The sequence below is a fragment of the Phyllopteryx taeniolatus genome, chromosome 8 (genome assembly GCF_024500385.1).
Source record: "Phyllopteryx taeniolatus isolate TA_2022b chromosome 8, UOR_Ptae_1.2, whole genome shotgun sequence".
In the NCBI taxonomy this organism is placed as follows: domain Eukaryota; kingdom Metazoa; phylum Chordata; class Actinopteri; order Syngnathiformes; family Syngnathidae; genus Phyllopteryx; species Phyllopteryx taeniolatus.
In genome coordinates, this window is record NC_084509.1 from 26795426 (window position 1) to 26818866 (window position 23441).

The 23441-nt window shown below is 43.9% G+C and overlaps 2 protein-coding genes across 6 annotated transcripts in view; both read right to left on the reverse strand.

The window, feature by feature from the left end:
* Window positions 1-1048: 1048 nt before the first annotated feature.
* On the reverse strand, window positions 1049-17717 carry caln1 (calneuron 1). 2 transcript variants are annotated; one of them, XM_061781819.1, is made up of 6 exons: window positions 17453-17717; window positions 12399-12520; window positions 10315-10458; window positions 9358-9470; window positions 5274-5430; window positions 1049-4277 (listed from the first exon to the last, which is right to left on the reverse strand). In XM_061781819.1, exons 2-6 carry the CDS (start codon window positions 12511-12513, stop codon window positions 4150-4152), a joined length of 657 nt encoding a protein of 218 aa, XP_061637803.1. In that variant the 5' UTR covers window positions 12514-12520; window positions 17453-17717; the 3' UTR covers window positions 1049-4149. The 2 variants fall into 2 exon arrangements, with proteins under 2 accessions (XP_061637803.1, XP_061637802.1); XM_061781818.1 differs by lacking the exon at window positions 17453-17717 and adding an exon at window positions 17175-17304.
* Window positions 17718-20992: 3275 nt separating this feature from the next.
* Window positions 20993-23441, reverse strand: part of tyw1 (tRNA-yW synthesizing protein 1 homolog (S. cerevisiae)) — a 36410-nt gene continuing 33961 nt past the window's right edge. For all 4 annotated transcript variants that reach the window (XM_061782265.1, XM_061782264.1, XM_061782262.1 and 1 more), the window contains one exon: window positions 20993-22884. In XM_061782265.1, the coding sequence (XP_061638249.1) occupies window positions 22663-22884 (222 nt within the window). In that variant the 3' untranslated portion in view covers window positions 20993-22662. The remainder of the gene's footprint in view (window positions 22885-23441) is intronic.

A 23441-nucleotide genomic window follows, 5' to 3' on the forward strand; every position in this document is an offset into this window, starting at 1 on the left:
CTAACTTCCTGGCTCAGTAAGTTGCCACCAACGGTGAAAATCTGCCACACCTCCCCGAAAAAACGTTGTGCGAGAATAGACACAATATATGTGGGAGTAGGGTGGAAAGAGAGTTTTAAGGTTTTAAATTAGGGTTTCAAGAAAGGGTTAGGGCTTTAAATAAGGGTTTCAAGATGGTCAGTATTTCAAATTAGGGGTTTAGAACACGGTTAGGGTTTTAAAGTAGGGTTTAAAAACGCTTTGGGTTTTAAATTAGGGTTTGAAAACAGGGTTAAGGCTTCAACAAAGGGGTTCAAAACAGGGTTAGGGTTTCAAAGTAGGGTTTCAAGAGAGTTTTAGGGTTCTAAAACGGGGTTAGGGTTTCAAGAGAGTTTTAGGGTTTTAAAACAGGGTTAGGGCTTCAAATTAGGTTTTCAAAACGGGGTTAGGGTTTCAAGACAGTGTTAGGGTTTCAAATTAGGGTATTAAAACAGGAATTGGGTTTTAAATTAGGGTAATAAAACAGGGTTAGGGTTTCAAATTAGGGTTTCAAACAGCATTAGGGTTTCAAAATAGGGTAAGGTTTTCAAAGTCGCATTTAAAAACGGGGGTTGGGTTTTAAAACAGGTTTAGTGCTTCAAATGAGGGTTTCAAAGTAGGGTTTCAAGACAGTGTTAGGGTTTTACTTTAGGGTTTCTAGACAGGATCAGGATTTCAAACAGGATTAGGGTGTCAAAATAGGGTATCAAGGTGAATTTTAGGGTTTCAAAACAGGGCTAGGGTTTGAAATTAGGGTTTCAGTGTTAGGGTTTCTAAGTAGTGTTTCAAGAAAGTTTTAGGATTTTAAATTAGGTTTTAAAGACACGGTTAGGGTTGTTTCAAATTAGGGTTTCAAAACGGGGTTAGGGTTTCCAATTAGGGTTTCAAGGCAAATTATGAAATCTCAAATGTTTCCGAATTGTGGCATTCGGACTTGTGGCCTTTTGGTGACGAGCCACATTTGTGATCCACTGTCGCAAAAGACAGCAAGGCAAATAAATCAGTAAACAAAATACACAAAAGTGCACGATGCGTTTGAAAAACAACAAGATTTATTGCAACATCGTGAATACGTTGACTATTTACACTTGTTAAATATTACAAGTTGAAGCGTGTGCGTTTGGTTGCCATTTTGTGTTGAGCGTGTCCACGTTCCCGCTCGGCAACGTCACGTGTTCCCACATCTTGCCATCCTCACGCGAGACTTCGCGTCCGCAGGCAACGAAAGCTGCTGGAGCTCGACAAAGTGCTACATTCTTCAATTTGGTCATGACCAATTCTGAAAAGGTTGAAGCAGAATGAATGACGATTTCGTGATTCCAATGAACTATTTCACGCAAACATTTAAAACGGGTTATTTTGGTGTTCGTTCATAATTGGAAATTTCATTATAATGACATTATTTATGAATAATGAGAATGAATTATTATATTATTTCAATAACTATTTTATACATGCATAGAACTGTTTCTTCTTCTTTGAAATACATCATTGGTTCATGAATTATAAATATATTGATTATCAAATAAAAAAATGAGAACGCATTCTTGTCAAAATAAACTTTTACACATGCATTTAACATTTAATTATTTGTTTGACTGTATAATTGGTAATACATTACAATTCAATCATAAATAACGAATACAGGACAATTATGTTATTACATTATAAAAGTATTTTACATGTTTTACATCAACATTTTAACTTTCTTCCCCCCCGTTCGTCTCCAAATGACGTCAGGTGCCCACGTGACCTTTTACAAACTCCTGTTTGCCCGCCCCTTGGTCCTTCTCGCTAGACACTTCATTAGGTACACCATCTCATACTAAAAAATGATCTCGTCAAAATGCGCACTCTCTTATTGTCATTAATGTAACAAATGTTCATTATTGTGCTCATACAGGTGATTCGTATCGTAACGACAATAATAAACAAATTGTTAAATTAAAATCTCTGATTATCGTGTTTGTGATCTGAATGCCATTATTGTGTGAATCGACACGATGCCACGAGAGGGCGCCCTTGCATTGCACAGAGTTTGCTGGTCATCCCGTTTATGGCTTGGACATGAGCGCCTTCCGCGTCAGAATGACGTCACCCGGCGCACGCGTGTTGCTATTGCGGTGCGGTCACAGTGTTTCGTTACCTCATACAACTCACGTGGATCACGTGACGTCGGTCAGCCAGACCACGTGGCTTCTTCCTTCTTATTAGAGGTGCGGTGAAGGGGTGGCGCCTTAGAGACCCCCAAGTGGTTCGGGTTAGGGTCTGGATTTGAAGAGCATGCTTGCGTCACCATTTCAACCATTCTTTCACTTCTCTACTCCACGACACTTATGCTAATTTCCGTTAGCCCGTCTCTGGCGTTTTGCATTATATGGTAGCATTAAGCTAGCGGACTTTCGTTAAACAAAATGATAGGGTTTGCTTCTACGATGTTTAATTCTTGGGTTTTACAGTAAACTTCACGCTTTGGCTCTTATTTGGAGAATCTATTCTTTAAAAGTTTTGTCGTGTTTCAAGTAGGTGGGAGCGCTTAAAAATACGGTCTCCATATTGTAGATTTTCATCTATTGCTGACGAGTCTGGAGGTTCGCGACACTCTGAACCTCCGAAAACCGCGTGGCATTGAACGCAGCACTTGGAAGAGGAGGTTGAAGAAACATTTTATATCCAACTGGAGACTGCGGGCGGCAAGGAAACAGAGTGCTGCAGCAAAAAATAAATAAAAAAATCTCTCTCTCTCTCTATATATATATATGTGTGTGTGTGTGTGTGTGTGCGCGCATTATAATTTAGTCCCTAAGGAATCGATTATTTATTGTTGATTTTCACACTCAGAATGCAGGACTAAATAAAAAATAAAAAACTTAAGTCATCTGAAGTTTGTTTAGAACTCAAGTGCACCCTAAAGTGCCTGCAAATAAATTCTACAATTAAAATAAATATAAAGGGAAGAAAGAAAAGGTTTGAAGTGTCGTCACTGTCCCACTTTAAGATGATTTAGACTTTCAACCTAATTGGCATTATTGGGGTTACAGTTTGGATCATAATGAGCAGAAAGTGGAGATAAGGCCTTGGCCCGATTGGGTCAAGCAAAAATCCACGAATCATCGATGCAAATTATAATTGCATTGAAAAAGAAAATCTTGAAGCAGGCAAATTCCACCAATAAGTGTTTTGCCCAAAAAACAGCTTTGTTCTGAAAAAGGCAAAAAAAAGTTTGCAAAAGATTCGTGGTTAGAACACGTGCTTCGCAGGTGAGAGGTTCCGCGTTCGAATCTGGCCTCGGGTACGCCGGCGTCCTCCCGCCTCCGCCTTCCCGAAACGCAGACGTTAGCTTCACCGGTGACGCAAAATTGTCTAAAGGCGCGAATGGTCGTTTGTCTGTTCGCGCCACGCGATCAATAACCGATAATCATCGATCGATTCAGCAGGACAGAAGACGCAAGCAGAAACGCGCAGACGGACGAGACGGGACGACGCGATTGCGTCGCCGAGACCAGACGGGAAGTCAGACGAAGACGGCGACAAACGCGAAGAACATTCACACGCCCAGATGGAGGAGGAGGACAAGAAAGGAGGAGGAGGAGAAAAAAAGGGGATGAGAGGAGGGAGAAGAGAGGGGAGGAGAAAGGAGGACGAAGAAAGGAGCAGATCAGAGGACGACAAGAAAGAAAGAAAAAGAATGGAGGAGGACGATGAGGGAGGAAGACAAGAAGATCGCAGGACGTGAGGTGTTCGGGGTCCTTGTCTCAAAGAGATCCCCGTTCGATCCCCCGCTCGCTCGCAGGCTTACCGTCCGGACTGACAGATTGTTTTCCCCAAAATAAAAACAACAACAACAAAGTTTCCCAGCATTCCTTGAGGCGACCACCACGCGAGTGTTCAGCGCCGGCGTGAGGCCGCCAAGTCGGACGCGCCTTCACGTCCGTCCGCGCGCACCAAAACCATCCAGCGCTCCTCCCCGCGCCCGGCGCCTCGTTATTGCATCGTCTGAAGAGGACAGAGGAGGATTGTGGGTAACGTCAGCCCTTGAGTGTCCCTGCTGTCGAAGTAAAGGGGTGCAGTGCGAGGAAAAAAAACTTTGCGTGTGTGTGCGTGCGTGTGCGTGTGTCACAGTGGGCGTGGCTACTCCATGCCGTTCCTCAGCATCTGATTGGCTGCGATCAGCATGACGCTGATGATGAACGCCATGGCGAAGGCGCAGATCAGGCTCTTCCTCACACACGTCTGACGGTTCTTCTTGGACGGGTGAACTGAGGGACAACGATACGACAACAGCGGTCAGGCCGAGGCGGCGCCGTTGACGGCGTGTCCCTGAATGCAGCATTACATTCTCAACAACAACTGTTTATCCGTCAGCACGTACTGTACGCGTGCAGCGTGGAGTCACCTCCGAACCTCATACGCACAAAAAAAAAAAAAAACGACCCGTCGCTCCATATTGTTATTTCTTCCGCTAATGTGGCTAGCTAACGGTAGTAAAACAACTTACCCGTCACTCAATACTGTTATTGATCCAGCGAATGTGGCTAGCTAACGTTAGCGAAACAACTTCCCCGTGGCTCCATACAGTTATCTATTCAGCTAACATGGCTAGCTAATGTTAGCTAAAATTCATGCCCGTGTCTCCATACTGTTACCTATTCCTCTAACGTGGCTAGCTAAAATCCATTTTCTGAGCCGCTTCCCCTCACGCGGGTCACGGGCGGTGCGTCGCTATGAGTGCTTAGCTTCACGGTTAGCGCCAGCGCTACTAAGCGTTTGCGGCTTTTTCTAGCGTGAGTTCACCGCCGGAGGAACGCTGTGTTTACTTTTGCGTCTTTGAAAGTAGCAACAGGACAAGATTTCACACACACACCGAAAAGTCTGGTTTGAATGGCCAGCGAGCGCACCAGCAATTTTGAAAACCGGATTATGAGATCCAGAGAAATTGAGTTTTTTGTGTGTGAGGAAAATTGAGATTTTTGGGGAAGCTTTTTGTGTGCGATTGCCAATTAAAGAAAAAAAAAATCAGAGTAAAAGACTATGATTTTATCAGCAGACCTACTCGAGCTTTTTGTTACGTCTGCGACTCGGGGAACCTCATCTCTGACTGGCTGATGAGTTTGAGTTGAAAATATCCACCAATAGGCTTCTGCCATCCTCATCTTCCAATCAATAAATCAGAAGGCGACGGGAGATTTGACGAGGGAATGTCAAATACTCTCTGACAGCCCCACGCGCGCACACACAGATAAACACCGTGTTACCTCCTTCAAATTCGGTCTGACAGTTTCCCGCGTTCTCCTTCAGGCTCTCCTCCTCGTTGATGATGATGTTCTCGATGTCCTTCATGGTCAGGTGGTCTCGGAAAGCGTAGAAGAGGACGTGCTTCAGCTCCTCCAGCGTGATCCTCTGCATGTCGAACTACACGCACACACAAATTGTGAGGATTACGGCGGACGCGGACGTAGCAGACGCACACGCCACATCGGCCGTGTCAAAACATGCCATACGGAGAGACCATATCGTTTAAAAAGACAATTCCTATTTTATTCCTTATTCCTCATAAAAGACACTTTTTTTTGAAAGTATTCTTCAGCACCTGTTCTCACTGTTTCACAACTATAGTATAACGTCACTTTAAGGAAAGGAAAAGAAGACTGGCTTGCACAGTTCTCCAAATAAGAGGCAGAGTGTGCTCGCTTCAAGCTGTTTATTTGTCACTCCCGCTTGAAGTTTACCGTAACACTGACCAATCAAACAGAAGGGGGTTAAATATTCTATATTTTAACACCAAACCATATAATTTCATCAAATAAAAGTATGCTAGCTTCATGCTAACTTCTACAGTGACCTCTCGCATAGTTGCAGTTTGACATTCGCAAATTGACATATTCGCAGATTTATTTACTTGCTGAAAAACTCTCCTATTCGATGCGTTTGTGCGCAGGGTAAAGATATTCAAGTTGTGCTTTTCGGCCATCTTGTGGCATCCTAGCGCCAAGGAACTATGTTGAAGTGAGTTGAGGAGACAACAGTTGTGATTTGCCGCCACCTCGTGGCTTCTACATGCATCTAACTGGCGCTTCGCTTTAATGCGACTCGTGACCGGGGGCAAACGAAAATGAGCAAAGACATTACGGCAGTCAAACAAGTGCTACTTCACACACACGCAGCAGCAACACACACGCGCAGACATACGTATAATGTCCAAAAAAAAAAAAAAAAAAACATTTCAAAATATAGCGCTTACAAATGCACGACTTTGTGGGGGTGGGCTGTATTTCCCAGGTAAACAAAACATTGACATTGCTGCGTGTTCCGGAAGAGCGTGACGCACGTTTGGCATCGTCCACGCCGACCTTGGGGGAGGTCGGTGGCCGCCTGAAGCTGGTTGCCCCCGGCGACGGGAAGAGAAACATGAAAAATGTATTTTCCTGCGCGGGCCAGCGAGCGAGCCCGCGTCAGCTGTAGTCCGGCGCCCGACGCACAAATCGATCAAATTACGGACTGCGATCAAAAGTGTCCGATCGGGAGATGAGCAAAGTCGATTGGTGAAGTAGATCCCGCTTCCGGTTTGACCAGCTGGTTTCGCAGCCGCAACCAACCACCTTCAAAGATGTCAAGGTCACAGATGGCAAACAAACTCAACCTCAAAATGCAAAACAGAAACATTTGTGGCACAAATTCTTCAATTAGGCTTGCAAGCGTGACGCAATGCGGGCGTTGTCGCTATAAAGAGGCCTTCGTTGAAACGACCGTTTGCGTTTTAGACCAGGTCCGCGCTTTCAAGTCGGACTCAAAATAGAATGAAAATTACTTTAATTACATTCAAATTAGCGTTTCAAACAAGCGTTGGGTTTTTAAAGTAGGGCGTAAAGTCTGGCTTCTTATTTAAACAAGGGGTAGGGTTTCAAGCCAGCGTTCGGGTTTTAATGAGGAGGCGTGCTTGCAAGCGGCCCGAGAAAGGAAGAGAGAGCGAGAGAAAACGAAAACAACAACAACGGCGACGAGTCCCGGCGCGGCGCGCGGACGGCGAAGAGCAAAAGTCATCGATCGCCAATTAGCGTCAGCGTGATTGACGATTGGCGCCGAGGGGCAGAACCGCCGCAGATCCGTCCGCCGACGCTGAGGCACGCAAACAAACAAACAAAGAAACAAGTCTCACACGTCTTTGACCTTGGCAGAGGTCACGCAATATATTTCCGGTCGCACGTGAGGACGCGACGATTATGCGCTCACGCGCGTCACACTTTAGTCTCAAAGCAAAATCGGCTCGTCGTGTTGACGATGTCGCGTCGACCGCAACACACGCACGCACGCACGCACGCGCGCGGTCATCATCAAACGCGCGTATTTGCATTCAAGTGCACTGTCACTCATCGGCTTCCGTCGTTTCATTGGACAAAAACACCCAAATTCCTTCTTTTCTTATTTCCGGCACTGTAACCCTTCAACATGACTCCGCTGATTCATCTCGGAAACAATTTTTTTTTCCCACAAATTTCTCCCAATTCCACAATTTGCATGGAAATAATTCCCACTGAAATGAAGGAAGACATTTTCCACACTGAACTCGATCGATTCATCAGCCAGCAATTAAGATGCAATATTATGAGGGGGAAAAAAAAACTGTAACATCATAATATTCCAGAAGAAAACTTAATATTATCAAAGAAAAATTTGCAACTTTATGAGATTATTTATCTGTTCATTAATTAATTGATTTATTAGATTAGATTATTTAATTGTGTTATTGTTGTTGATTGATGTACAGTGTCCTTAGGGACCGCAAAAGGCGCTTACAAATAAAATTATTATTATTATTTTTATTAAGTTGCAATATTAGGAGGGAAAAAGATATTTCAAGACGGGAAGAAAAACTGGGAGAAAAATATAACATTGCAAGAACAAAATCTTAATATCATGGGGAAAAAGAATTAATTTGCAATATGCATTTTTAAAATCTTATTTTACAAAAAAAACATTTTTTTCTTATCTGTCAAAGAAAATACATGGGAATATTATGAGGAAATAAGTAAGTATTATTTTGGAAAGAAAGTTGTAATATTATGACAAAAAAACATGAATTTCAAGTGAGAAAAAACTATTTTAATGGAAAGAAAAATGTAATATTGCGAGAACAAAATTTAATTATTATGTGGGGCAAAAAGGTGGTAATTTTAAGACAATTAATTTGCAATATTATTTTAAAATCTTATTTTACAAAAAAAAAAAAACTTTACCAGAAAGACATCGGAATATTATGAGGGTGACAATTTTGGGTAAAAGAAGGCAATTTTAAGATTGCAAAAAGTCTCGATCCAACAGAGCGGTTCTCTATTTTTTTTAAATTGATGTTTGTATTTATTGTTATGCCGATGAGTCACTCAAGGGAAACGGGAGCTTTTTTGGCTTGCCAAATTCAAGAAAAACAAGCAAGTGCACGCTTGTATCCAACACAGCTGCTCATTCACCAGGTAACGCTTAGCTTAGCTTCGCCGAGCGGCAAGTCACGCATCGCAAACAACCCGCGGTCAGGGTTGTATGGAAAAAAAGAAGTGCAAATTCCGCGAACTATGGGTAACATAAACACACACGATCAACCAAAATCCCATGATGCGTTGGAAACTGTAGTTAAGTACAGTTTAATCACTTTCAAGTATTTGGTAAATAACTGGAATTTACAGGAATGTCTAACAGTGTGTGTGTGTGTGTGTGTGTGTGTGTGTGTATCGCTCCTGCCGACAGCGTCGATATCCACATTGCGGGATAAATAACGGCGTATCTTAAAGTTAAAGCTAAAGCTGCACCTAATGAAGCGGCTGGGGATGAATCCAAAAAACAAAATACCAATCTGAAACAACGCGGCAATGTTATTGAGCCAACACTTCACCTGCAATATAATATGTCATGTGAGACAAACAAACAAGTGGTAAACAATGGGTGTCGTGCAAGCATATGTATTGTAACAACAAGAAGATGCCAAATCTGGAATGCAAACATGGAACACAAACAAGCGGAACACAAAAGGTGTAGCAAAAACGTGCAACAACAGGAAGCGCACGACACAAAGATAAGTGTCACAAACTTGTGTCACACTAACATGTACACGTACACAAAGACATGCAACGCAAACGTGTAACACAAACGGAGCGGAACAAAGACATTTGTTACACTGACATCTACGGGGACACAGACACAAAGACGTGTAAGATGAAAACGTAGCACAACAAGTCCCAAACACACAGGAGGTGGAGCACAAACACGTGGAACACAGACAAGTCAAACGCAGATCATCATGTGACACCGGAAGTGGAACCCCAACCGCTGTGGGTGTAGTTCCAGTACCTGCCAGAAGATGCTGTCTATGGTGCTTCCCAGGAAACCTTCTCTGGTTTCGGAGGAGAGAAGTTTCGGTCCCAGGATGGTCATGAACTCCTCGAAGTCCACCTGGCCGTCACCTTCGCAATGAAACGCAAATTAGCAACGCGACTAAATACAACCTCAATCCCAATGAAGTTGGGATGACGTTGTGTTTTTATAACTTCATTGGAATTGGGGTTGTAAGAGCTGCCAAACAACAAGGTCATGTGGCGGCTGGTTCCTTATTCTTTCAAAATCAAAGTTGTCGCACCACAAGGTCTGAAGAAAATGATCAATACCTTCTCCCCCTGCCAGCGAGAAGGTTGGAGAAGGTCTACATCCTTTATCCCTGATCCCAGCAGGGCCTTGGGCCCCCTGCTGTTTCCTTCCCCACGCCCCTCCCCTCTCTGTCACGGTATTTGCTTAAGAACCAGAATCCCCGGATTCCGTCTCCCGCGCGGCCCCCGATGCCGACTGGCATCTTCGGTGTCGCGTCCCAGCACGTTTCAAGAGCTCAAGCGTCATCCCCGCCCCGAGAAGGCAAAGGTCACGGGCCCAAATGAGTCCGGAGCCGTCACGCAGATCCTCCCCGAGCGTCTCGTCCCGGATCCCCCGCGGTACGCTTCCGTCCGGACTGAAGAAGGCCGCAAAGAGGAAGTTTTACCTAAGGTGGTTCAGGCCGCCGAGGACCGCGCGGACGCGGTTCTGCGAGGCCATCATCGGATCCGTCACCCTTTTGAAATCAAGCGGCCGCTTCTCCATCCTTCCCAAAATAAAAGCCGTCACGCCAGAAAGTCGCGTGGCGTGGCGCCCAGTTCCCGACGCTTTCCCCCGCTACGCATCGACCCTTTCCCAAATAAAAGCCGGCACGTCGCTGGCTTCATCGAGCGAACGCTGCTTTCCATCTGGAGCGGCAACTCGTCAGCCCGCGACGCGGCTCACCGTCCATGTCGAGCCGCTGCATGATGATGGCGAGCTCCACCTCGCTGGGCATGTACCCCAGCGAGCGCATGGCCATTCCCAGCTCCTGCTTGGAGATGAAACCGTTGCCGTCGCGATCCAGAACTTCGAAGGCCTCCCGGATCTCTGCCGCACAAACAGCAAGTCGATTGACATTTAGCATCAAATGTTGACATTGTATTCATTACAAAAAAGACGTGAACTTGTATGAATCAAAAATCATTCATTTGGAATAATTAGAAGACGTTCGGACAGTATCCAGCCGAGTCGCGTCTTGTGCCGCGACGTGCGCCACTCAACTCGACTGCGGGGAAGACATACAGCAGAACAAACAAAAACAACAACAACAACAACAACAACGTTTCCTGTGGGAAATATCCCTTCAGTTTTTATACGATTCGCTTCTTGTCGGACTTTCTCAAACGGAAAAGTGAGGTTACACTGTGCTTAAAGCGTGTGGGAGGGATCAAACCTTTGCCATTTCCTTTTCATGTGGATTTTCATGCTTCTGGAATGTGTCCGCCGCGATAAACGGGGGTTCGCTGAACACTGACTGTTCAAAAGACATCTGCAATATTACACTGTATTAAATGTATAATACGGTGCCAATATGAGCCTCAATGGAATATGGACTTATTAATGCGGCGCAGCCTATTCACACTTGACACAGCCTCGATCTCGCACAAGCAATTTTCCAGGTGGCGTCTTAATGTGACACCGCTGCGACCCCATTACGCAGCATCATCCGTCAGGTGCTCGAGCCCGCGGCGGTCACACAAAACACACAACGGCGGCGGCGGCCCGGCCGATAAACGTTAACAGCGTGCATCGAGGGCTCTTAGCGATTAGCAGCTAATGACGTTGTTAACCGTGCAAATAAAAAGCCAATGAATAAAACGTCAGGATGGACGGCGAGGGCGCAGAGAGGCCCACGGCCTTCAAACGACCTTCGCATCCAAACACATCCGCTGCACTTACAACATATATTTCATCGTGTGTGTTCATCTTATACTGCATAATAGCATCATTGTCCAAGTCATTTTGAACTGAAAGTGTTCTAAAATGACAGGCAATTATGCTATTAGGCTAACGATATGTCAAATATATAATTATTATTATAATATATATCGCTGACATCAGGTGGAAACCTGACATGTCCAACTTTCGGTCGAATTCATATTTTCCGACAAATGGACACTTGTGGTCAGTCCCCACGTTAATTTGACAAATTATTGGTCATTCAAAAGCGATGACAGCGTTAATGCCACAACAAACTCGCAGATGTATTGTTTTTGGGGGGAGGGTGTCGTAAAACTCGCGTCGCCTCAAGCTCAAAAGGCCCGATGTTTTTGTAGACAATAAACGGTGAAAATATTTAGGTTCCGTACATTTGCGTAAGCTTGTTTTGTTAAAAATGGATGGCTGTCGCGTTTCGGTGCAGGAAGGAGCGGTCAGCCACGAAGGTACGTTCGTGAGCAATTCATTTCTGCTGAGTTGCGACTTTAATCTTAATCGCGGTCTGCACGTTGTGCTTCTTTATGTTGATGACGTGCATAACATTTTCCAAACATTGAGCATGTTGTGTTTATTACGGTGCACATATTAATGTGCCTAGTTGATTATTATTAATATGACAGTTTATTATTGTGGCACATAATATCGTATGCATTTGTTGTGTATGTGTTCAGCACTGCAGCAGTCTGCGGCCACGCGTGTGTGTGCGCATTGATTAGTATGCAGCCTATATTTTTCTGCAGTGACTTTGATGTGTTTCGTTGCACTGCTCGCTGGCTTCTTGAACATTTGTTCAAGTGGGAAAGCTGTGGCGCACACGCAAACACGCACGCACGCACGCTTGATTATGATAACAAGCTTGATGGAAAATAACAACAACACTAACTTGAAACTCCTGACAGGGAATATGAACCATGCGCTTTTGAGGAGAGCTCGTGCTTCGGGTTCATCGTGAGAGTCAACGGAAAATGTTTCTTCTTGCGGACGAGCGTGAGCGCCTCGCTGAGACGAGCGCGAAATACGGAATGGGAACATGATGAGGCGTGACTCACCGTGGAGTTCCTCCACGGAGATGCTGGCCAGCGCGTCGCCGTCGCCGTCCGAGAGCGAGCGACTCAGGTAGTTGCCTTTGTACAGCAGGCCCGCCGTCACGTGGTGGAACGGCATCTTCTCCCTGGCGACACACGACAACGCAATCGTCTCGGTGAAGCAGCATGTGGCTCGTCGCCCAAGGTTGCCGGCGGACCCCGAAGTGGCCGCTTCGAACAAAAAGGCCAGACTTCCCGTCTTTTCATCGAACCTCGGCCGTCCCTCTATGAGCTTTTTTTGGACATTTTTTCAAACTTAATTTTCTATGCCTCTTTAATTTCATTTTTAATTCCCACAGGAACTTGTAAAACACCTCCGTACACTTGTAGGATTACAACTTTTTTGAAGAAATAAGACTTTATTCTTGTACAATTACAACTTATTAATACAAGAAATAAAATTGTTATTCTGACAAAAATATTTGTAGAATTATATAAAAATATGACCTTGAGTACAATGAAGCCTTTTAAGTTTTTTCTTAACTTCAGTCTCACAATATTTATTTTTATTAAAAAAAAAAAATGTTTCCATGAGATAAAAAAAAAAAAAAGTAAACATAGGACTATTGTTGTACTATTGTGCCTTTTTTTCCCGAAAAAACAAAACAAAGACAAACCTTTATTCGAGCAAGATTCTGACTTTTTTCGACAAAAAACCCCAATTTAAGTGACAAGAATACAAATATTTTTTCCCGAAAAAAATATGTCTGTGAGATTACAACTTTTTCTTTTCTGGGAATAAGCCCCTTTTTTTTGTCTTGAACAACTACGAGTCTTTCCTGAAACAAACTCGGCCGTTATTGTGGTCAGCCTTCCGGTCCGAGATGCGGCGGGTCTCGTCGCCATGGCAACAGATGCCGACCAGTTTAAGATGAGACGGTATGCATCATACAAGATACAAACGGAGACATTGTTTACATTCTCTTGTAAACAATTGACTGTGCCCTAGAACGCCATCGCTCGTATTTGCATATTACACAGTCGATGTCGTGAGTGTGCGTATTAACTACATTTCAATTGACTAAAACAGAGTGAAAGTGTTTTGATGTGCAGCACAAAAGCTTGTACATACGACGCCGTTTAACGCCGACATCCCATAATACTCAATCACCCTCAACAATTCACTGGCTTGGACGCACACACACACACACACAAATAATACAACAAAATACACAAATGTAACACTGACGAGATAGAGCTCCACTCAGGCATTGTTTTTTGTTTGGTTTTGTCTTTTTGCACCTCCAGACCTCTCCTCGTTTGTGATTGGTCGGCTGTTACAAGCCCCGCCCCTTGATATGACTTCCTGATGGTTGACGACCCGTTGCCATTCACGTATATTCTTGAAAGGATATTTAAAAAAAAAAAAAAAAACAACTGTTGTATATTTCAGATTTTTTTTTGTGGGTATAGAAAACATTTTAGAAAAAAATAACCAATGCTTCTGAAAAGGTTGTATATATTCAGAAAATTGTATATTTTCAAAAAAAGTAACATTCTCGAAAAATGTATTACATTTTCAGAAAATGGTCACATTGACGAAGAAGTATCTTTCTTAAAGAGTTTACTTCCAAAAATTCACTCCGCCCACCCCCAATTATGAATTATACAAAAAATAGTTTCTTCTTCGAAGATTGATTTTTTTCCCCCCTGAAAAAAATGATTATCTTTTTTTTGTGAAAAATAAAACAAACTTTCTTGCAAAATGACAACTTTTCTTTTTTTTTCCTCAACAAATTTAACGGTCAAGACAAACAGCTTGCTAAACACACGCCGTGTTTATGCACAACTGACGCGTTGCCCTTCGAACTCTGCGGATCCGAGCGCAAAGATGATCCCAACTACTCTTGTCGTGATACAATCGTAATAATGGTAAAGACATGCGATAGTTCCGACACTTTGACCAATTCATACATACTCATTCATATCTCAGAAATAGCAGCATTTATTTTGCTATTGTGTAGATACAAAATGGCTGCCTCACCGCAGATCCCTCTGGTGTATTGCAACATCATCATGAGGCATTAACGCTAAAAAAACAACACTAAGATGCATTTGTGTTCATTTTCATGGGAAAGGCTAATTAAGCAATAGTAGAAAAATCCCCTGCGATTGGTCGGCGACCAGTTCAGGGTGTAACCCCGCCCCCTGCCCGATGATAGCTGGGATAGGCTCCGGCACGCCCGCGGCCCGCGTGAGGATAAAGCGGTGCGGCGAATGGATGGATGGATAGAAAAATCCCATATATCCAAAAATGCGACTAGCATCTGCACAAAACACGCAACTTCATTTGGGACACATAACACGAAAGACATTTTGTCTTTCAATGTGTGAAAAATATGACTTGCAAACATTTTTCTTTCTGAGAAACAATAACGACTGTTTGATGGATAACCACTGCCAATAATTCAAATACTCAGATCAGCCAAATTCATTTGAATTCAAAATGAAATTCAGTGGGTTACGTCATGACGATTATTGATCAAATCATAGGAAAATGACTCCTATTGTTTTTGTACATATCGTATATTTTGGTTCCCTCCAGTGCAGTGCTGTGTGCGCGTTGGATAGCTGAACTAACATGTTTCTCCATGTTTGATGTTGACATCATCAATAATTGATCGTGTGAAAAATTCCTATCAAACAGAGGACGCATTGATCACAATATTTATTCAGGTTTGATCGCACATCAATCACGCTCCTCTGTTGTTCAAAGGTATTAGTCAGAGGAAGGGTAGAGTAAAAATATGTACACTTCATCCAAGGACTCAAAGAAATGCCCGTCAGATATCAAAAGACTGTGGTGGGTGGAATTGATGACAGAGGGTCATTCATTTTGTTGTTCAAATATTGATGAATAAAGAAAGGCAGCAGAAAGGGCACTTTTCCATCCAGGGCAAACGGGCAAGTGCTTGAGCACCACTTGGGCCCAATGTGCGCACGTGCCGCACCCCGAGATTGACCGGCAACCGGTCCAGTATAGATCCCGCCTCCTGCCTCCCTCAAGCGGGCCGAGAGCCCAGCCGAGCCGCAACCCCGATCGGGACCGACGCGGCAGGAAATGGACGAACGGACGGCGTTCAAGAGCAAAGCCGCCGGTCCCGCGACAACGCTGCGGCCGTCGCGGCCGATCGTCCGAGTCGCCCGCTAGCGACCCGGCAGAGAGAGAGGCTACACGATAACGTCAACAGACGTAAGAGAGGAAGTAACGAGACACATTCGAGATGGAGAGAAACACGCGTGAGAAACAGAGAGAAGGTGCAGATCGACAGAGAGGTGGTAGAGAGACGTGAGAGAAGGTAGAGGGACAAATTAGAAACAGAGATAAGGTCGAGAGACGTTTGAAAGAGAATGTAAACAGTGGAGACGTGAGAGAAGGTAACGAGACACGTTCGGGATGAAGCGATGGTAGAGCAAGACGAGAAACAGAGAGAAGGGAGAGACGGAGACATGAGAAACGCCGAGACATTCCAAGAAGAGAGAGAGTGAAGAGACGAGAAGGTAGAGAGAGATGGGGAGAGGGTAGAGAGAGCCATGACAGAAGCTTACAGAGACACATTTGAAACAGAAAATAAACAGAGACGTGAGAAGGTAACGAGACACATTTGAGACGGAGAGATGGTAGAGAGAGACACATGGAAACCAAAGAGCAGGGAGCGCAACCAGAGAGAAGGTAGACAAAAACTGAATGAAACAACAAATAGAAGGTGGAGATTCAAATACAGATGGTAGAGCAAGACATGAGAGAAACAGCAACTGCGAGAAGGTAGACACGAGACGAGACGAGACTAGAAAAAAAGAAGGTCGTAGAGTGAGACATTAAAACCTGAGAGAAGGCAGCGGGTAAAACAGCAAAGTGGTGGTAGAGAGACATTAAAGGTAGAGCTAGAGAGAAGGTAAACACGAGACAAGATGAGATGGGGGGAAAAAGAGAAGGTCGTAGAGTGATGCATTCGAGACAGAGCCAGAAAACACCGTAACTGCGAGAAGACAGTCAGAGAGAAGGTAGCGGGAAAAAAGACTGAGCAGCCAGAGCTGGAGAGAAACTCGCAGGATTAAAGACAGAAACAAGGTAGTAGAGATTCAAGGTAGAGCCGGAGAGACGGTAAGGAAAGCAGAGAAAGAGAAGCTAGCGCGAAAAAGACAGCAAGAAGGTGCTAGCGAGACACGTTTCGGCCAGAGAGAACCTAGCGAGATTAAAGCCAGAGTTGGAGAGAGACCAGACGGGACTTGAGGAAGACAAGGTAGGAGAGACAAACCAAGAAAAAACAGAAAGAGAAAAACAGCGAGATGGTGTTAACGGTAGAGCCGGAGAGAAGGTAGTGAGTGTTGAGAAAGAGAAGATAGCAGAGAACACTCACTCAATCCAGACCGAGGGTAGAAAGAAAACGAAAAAAAAAACACGGGAGGTGGAGAGACGCATTTGAAATAGAGAGACACAATAGAAACACAGACGGTAGAGCGAGACATGAGAGAAGGCAGACATTAGAAACAGAGAGAAGGTACACTTTAAAACAGAGGAAAAGTGGAGCTACGTTCAAAACTGAGGTCCCGACACAATAGAAACTCAGAGACGGTGGAGACGAAACAAGACCAGATAAGAAAAAGAGAAGGCAGTCGCGTGCAACATGAAAACCAGAGAGGAGGTAGCGAGAGAAACACAGCAAAACGGTGGGAGGCAGACACGTCAAAGGTAGAGCCGGAGAGAAGGTAGCGAGAGTTGAGAAGGACAAAACTCACCAAATAGACACACAAGGTAGAAACTGGAAGAACCACATTTGAAATAGAGGGAAGGTAGCGAGACACCATCGGGGTAAAATCCTATCAAAGAATGTCAAGTGCTGAGCGACATCTTTTGCTGCAACCCCTTTTTTTCAGGGGGGGGGGGTTTCACGGCACCCCCCCCCCCCCCTGCCCCCACCCCCAGCATGTGTCAATCAACCTGACGTGTGTGCATGTGCGCGTCAGTCATGCAACAGGTGCGCTGCGGCGACCTCTCCAGAACGCCAGCAACTCACGCGTGCGTGTGCTGACGTCTCGTGTCCTTCCGCTGCCGCCGCCGCCGCCGCCGCTGTGATCCACTTTTTGTTTTCTTCCTTCCAGCTTGTGGTCGTCGGACTCCCAAAATCCCGCAGCCGTCCGCCGCGCCTCATTAAAAGGAAAACACAGAGATTACGTTTCCGTGACGACGACGTGTTGCGGGCTGCGCTGCCTCCATCCTCCACCTCGTCTTCATCCCGGTGATGATGAAGATGATGCTGAGGATGATGAGGAGCACGTGCACGCGCACACCGATTGGCTGCTGGTGGTGACGTCGTCGCTCGTCTGTCCGTCATGGCACTTTTTTTCTTTTCTTTAGTAGATATTCCACACACGTGCGGATTTACCGCCAACTGCAGGTTTAAAAAATATATATTTTAAGCTTTTAAATGCGCCACGCATGTAAATCACACCGAGTGAAAGTTAGAGTGAAATGCTCAAATGCTGTCGAGTGGAGCCAAATGACAAATTTAGACACAGGAGGAATCAAAACGGAATTCAAAACATCGTTTGGAACACTTTGGAGAGAGAGCGAGAGAGAGAGAGAGAGAGAGAGAGAGAGAGAAAGGTGGACACATTAAAAAGGCAAAGATGTTGGTAACACAGAGACGGAGAGAAGGTGGCGGGAATAACAAAAAAAGGAAAAGTTTGAGAGAAAGAAACAGAAGCTAGAGACAAACAAAGAGAAGCAGGACACAAACAGAGATCCATTAAAAATAGAGAAAAGCGAGCAGTAAAATTAAAGACAAAGAAGGTAAACAGATCCATAAAAGACAGAGAGAAGGTTGCAACAAACAAACCAAGCTGCCAAGATAAAGACAGAGAGAAGCTAGCGAGAGACACACTAGAAAATGAGAGAAGGTAGCGAGAACATTTTATAAAGACAAAGAAGCTGGCGAGAGAGTAGAGAGAAATAATAAAGAGAGAGAAGGCAGCAAAAAAATAAAGTGAGAAAAGCTAGCAAGACAGATGGAGAGAAGGTAGCAAGAAAAAATAAAGACAGAGAGAAGGTAGCAAAAGAATTAAAGCGAGAGAAGCTAGCAAGACAGACGAGAGAAGCTAGCGAGAAAAATTTAAAACAGAGGGAAGGTAGCGAGACAAACACAGGCAAGCTAGCGAGATATATTTGAGAAAGACAGAAGGTAAAGACAGAAGAAACAAGACAGGTGGTCGTCAGACGGAGAGGTGGTCGAGAGATGGAGAGAAGCTGGCCAGACGCATGAGCGACAGAGAGAAGGTAACGAGACAGAAATTGAGAGAATGTAGATACAGGCTTAGCGAGAACCTAGCGAGAAAAATTCAGGGAGAAGGTAGCATGCAGAGAAAGCGAGACAGTAGTGGGGAAAAATGAAGACAGAAGTAAGTTAAAGACATAAAAGATGGAGAGAAGCTAGAGAGCATGGGCGGTTTTCTGATACGGGCGATATGGGCAGCCACGAGCTAATTTAGCGTAGCACTGGCTGACTACGAGAAGTGCGAAGTGCACACAACGGCTGTCAATCATCCCGCACTCGCCGCCGAGTCATCGCACTACTGCTGTCCTTTTGCGCTATGCTAAGCTAACGTGCGACCTGCAGCGTGTAACAGATAAAGAATGAAGCGAAGACGAGGTCGGGGTGTCTTCGGAAACTCAAAACGTGAAGAAACGTCAAAATGTGTGGAACGCGCCCACTTACATTATGAAAATGTTTTTTGCAACATGTGTGTACACCAAGTGGAAAACATGATACCATGTTGACCTAATGACAAATGTGCACAGATGTCGTCACATGACAACCAGATAAGCAAATGTTCCATAAAAAGTCCACAATTCTAAAGATGAAACTGTTCAAAAGTCAATGTTTTAAGTGTTCAAATGTGTAACTGAGTCAAAACCTTTACAAAATCTCAGACAAACTAATACATTGCACCACAAGGTGGCGCTTCGAGGTCATATTTGGAAAAATATGTCATGTGTGGGACTACAGCAGAATGGCACATGACTAGAGAGACCCAATCACAAGCCTTGGCTTTCGGAGGAAGAAGTGAGATGGGGGGAAAAAAATCTGTGCTTTCGCGACTATTTTTCAAAGGTAAAGTGAAATTGCAATCATGGCAATTTCCAAAAGCAACTGTAATTTAGTTACACATTTTCTTCCAGTAAGGTCATGGAATATGATGACATACATTCTGCAATTGAATTACATCACCTCGTTCCATGTAATTAGTTACTCGTGATATTCCTGCCACTTGAGAGCTGCTGAAAGTAACTAAAAAGCTACTTTTTTTCTAACTTACTTTCCCAATCAAGTCATCAGTAAAGTAACGAAGTTACTTTTTCAAGGTAACTGTGGCAACACTGTTCCCAAGTCCCTTGTTGCGTTTGTGCAACGTTGTCGAATCTACCTTTTCATATTTGTGCATGTCAAATCATCATTCAAACACTTCCTCACTAAATAGTAATTCCTTGTCCCCTGGAAAGTTTTTTCATACTCGTGCTCTGCCTTAGACACAGCGGCAAAACGGAGGCAGACTCAACAACGTACGCACGCACGCTTGCAGAGTAGTGTCGTGCATTCGATAATGTGCCCCCACTCACCCGTGTGAATAAAAACATGTGGGGGGGGGGGGGGGGATATTGGAAAATCCCAGAAATAAAATCAATAAGTTTTAATTCCCATTCTAAATGTTTTTAAGCTTGACTTTACAAGCATCTTTAACATAAAAATTAGAGATTCAACTTGGTCTTTTGTGTGTTTGTCGGAGAAGACATACTGTATAACGGGATTGAGTTTATATTTGCACATTTTTTTTATCGGGTATATAAATTTTAATTAAAAATATAAAAATATTATATTGAAAAAAATTATCAAACAGCAAAATGTTTAAAGTATACTGTATAGTGGATATGTAATACCAGTGTGCATATACTGTACTTTGCTGTACATCCAGTATTTTGCATTAGCAAATATAAATTCGATATAAACAAAATGTTTACAAAATATGACAATTTTACTTTCACAAGGGTCTAACTTGTAATATACATAAACCAATCTTTTTGTTTGTTTTTACAACTTTTTCAATTTCATATTTTTCCCTAGTTTTAAACTATAAAAGGGGTCAAAAAAATCCCAATAAACACAAAAAGAGTATTTTGTGGTACCACTGTTTTGGAGGCTAAGGAGTTCTGATGATGATGATGATGATGTCAGTCCGAGCGCTTCCTCTTGGATGTCAATCACGTCACGCAGTTGCTGTCAATCAAACACCAAAGTTAGGCAGAAAAAGATGGGAAGTGCACCGAACGTTTTGCAGTGGGTGCGTGTGGAACAACATTTCTTAGCGTGCAAAAATCGGACCAAAAACTACAACTTGCACATTCAACTTGTATTTGAACGGGACATGCCACTTTTTTCCCAAAAAAAATTGGGCAAATAAAATGTGCATGTAGCCTAACAGGTTGCTAAAATAAGATCAGATCAATGCAACTTTTAACATGGATGACAAGGTTACAGACACTCAAGAAAATCTCTGCAGCGGACGGATGACATTGAATTTAATGTATCCATACAAATGAAAAAAAAACAATATGAATAATAATTCAAAACAATGTGCTCAATTTTCATACATCAGCAAGATTTCAAGTTTTGACACGAATGTAATTTATCAGGAACCTAATCCAATATTTTCATGGAAATTGCCCCAAACAGGGCAGTTATGACAGTGAAAATCATAAACGTATAATCACCTCATAAATTACAAATAGACAATTGTCATTGAATTGTTATACATTTAACAAATTGAATTTGAAATCACAATCATGGAAAAAAATTGTGACAACCAAATATTTCAGTACTCCACTGCATGAATCGTGAAAATTCATGACCCCGCGCAAATTTTTTTTATAATTGCTTCAAGATGTCACAAAATGGTGGCAAAGCACTTGAAAATCCTCAACTCACGTCAACATAGTTCTTTGGCACCAAGATGCCACGAAAGGGTCTTTGTCTAAATGAAGCTCCTCTCTACTCACTCCAACACAGACATGATACCAACATGCCAAAAGACGGCAGCGAACTACTTTTGTCAAAATGAAGCTCCTCAACTGATGTTAACATAGTTCCCTGACACCAACATGCCACAGGATGGTGGCAAAGCACTACCTTTGTCGAAACAAAGCTCCTCAACTCACTTCAACATAGCCGCTGGCAAAGAACCTCCTCAGCGTACTTTAACGTACCGTATTTTCACGGCCATAAGGCGCAGTCTTAAATTTTTCTCCAAAATGGATGGGGCGCCTTGTGTGTGCACCGAGTTCCAAAATCTGTAAATGTTGTTGTGTGACTTTAATGAGCGCTCCGCAAGTGGAGGAAGCAGGAAAACGCCGGCATCATTGCTGAACAGCCCCCCGGCAACGAGACTGACCCCGACAATGACGAGAGGGAACCCGGCATGTTTGGTGGCGAAATTGCCCAGCTGTTCATTTCGGATACAGGACATGATACAGAACAACTTTCATGGATTTGTGGATGAGGATTGATCAAAAAATAACGCGAGTACATTGCTAAAGACTTCAATAAAGTACAACCGAACTGAGTTATGCTCCCGCTGCCTTTTTGCGTGCATGCATGCTACCGTATGTTTTAAGCTAGCGTATGTTTTACCATGCCTGCGCCCAATAATACGGTCCGCCTTATGTATGTGTTAAATGCATGAATTGACCCCGTAACTGAGACCGCGCCTTTTAATACGATGCGCCGTATGGTCGCGAAAATACGGTAGTTCCTTTTCACTATGTAATGGAGAATAGGCTAAAAAAAAAAAAAGGTGAATTTGCCAATGACGGGCTAACATTGTCTGGTATTACGAAGGGAAAATGCCTGTTCAGTATTATCTGCTAACAGTGAAGGAAAATGTAAAATTTGGGACAGACATTCTGCTAAAATGAAAAGAACTAATCTGTTTAACGGGCCAGATGTAAGCAACCGGCCTCGAGTTTGACAACTGCGCTCTATAACCAGGCCGCTAATGAAGCTGCCGAGAGGATCGATTGAATTTAATCAACTGGTATCAATTGCTCACCAGATTCAATTTTGTCAGTTGACTAGGAAACCAAAAAAAAACAACCCCAAAAAACCCCAACAACAACAGAGAAAGGGAACGTCCTGAAAACAAGAGCCGACGCAAAGTCCCGGTCCCAGCGGCGCCGTCAGCATCCGGAGACGTCTTTGCCTTTGTTGCGCCTCTGGAAGCGGCTTTCGGCCGGGTCGAAGCCCCGCTCGCGGGCCCCAAAGAGCGCCCAGTCGGGGGTTGGCGCTGTGTAGTCCGACGAGGCGAAGACCTTCTGGCCGCCGCTCTCCAGTTGGGCCCGGGCCAGGTCCTGGAAGCGCTCGTAGTCGATCCACGTTCGCCACTCGCCGTCCACCTTAAACTGAAAACACGAGACAACTCAAGATGAGGCGCTAGACTGACGACGGCTAACGGGAGAACCAATGTACTCGCACCCGACCGCAGACTTGTCTCCGATGACGTATAGATGCTAAATTCCTGTCTCCTCCGCTGTCGTCCTTTCAGAATAAATGTGGCAAAACTTTCAAGGTCGCGCTGAATTTTGTTAAGATGACTCACAGCCAAGCTGCCGTCCATCTTGTTAAAGAGCCCACAGGAGGCTGATGCATGGATGAGCGCTCCTCCAATCCAAGCAAAGCAGGTAAGCGAGTGACCTCCCGTCTTTCCCACAATGCACCAGTGGCAGATTCAACAAACGGCCACTCAGGCGCTAAAAGCTAACAGGACAAACATTGCATTTGTCCTAAAATGCGATTTGTATTCATGCTCGATATCAAAAATGGTCCGTGGAGGATGCGAACGAACATTTTTGATGTGACGGGAGGTTTCTAAAAAATATTCATAAAAGCTTTATAAAAGCTGCACGAAAATTCAGAGACATAAATCAATTGACTGATTGATTGATGGTGAAGAATTCAG

Coding starts and splice junctions, on each gene's coding strand:
- caln1 (XM_061781818.1), bottom strand. CDS start 17,212: ATGTGGTTCTTCCAGTTTCTACCTTGTGTGTCTATTTG. Junction 12,521..17,174: donor CTACCTTGTGTGTCTATTTG/GTGAGTTTTGTC, acceptor GTGTGTCGCCAG/GGAGAAGATGCCGTTCCACC. Junction 4,278..5,273: donor TCAGACCGAATTTGAAGGAG/GTAACACGGTGT, acceptor GTTGTCCCTCAG/TTCACCCGTCCAAGAAGAAC.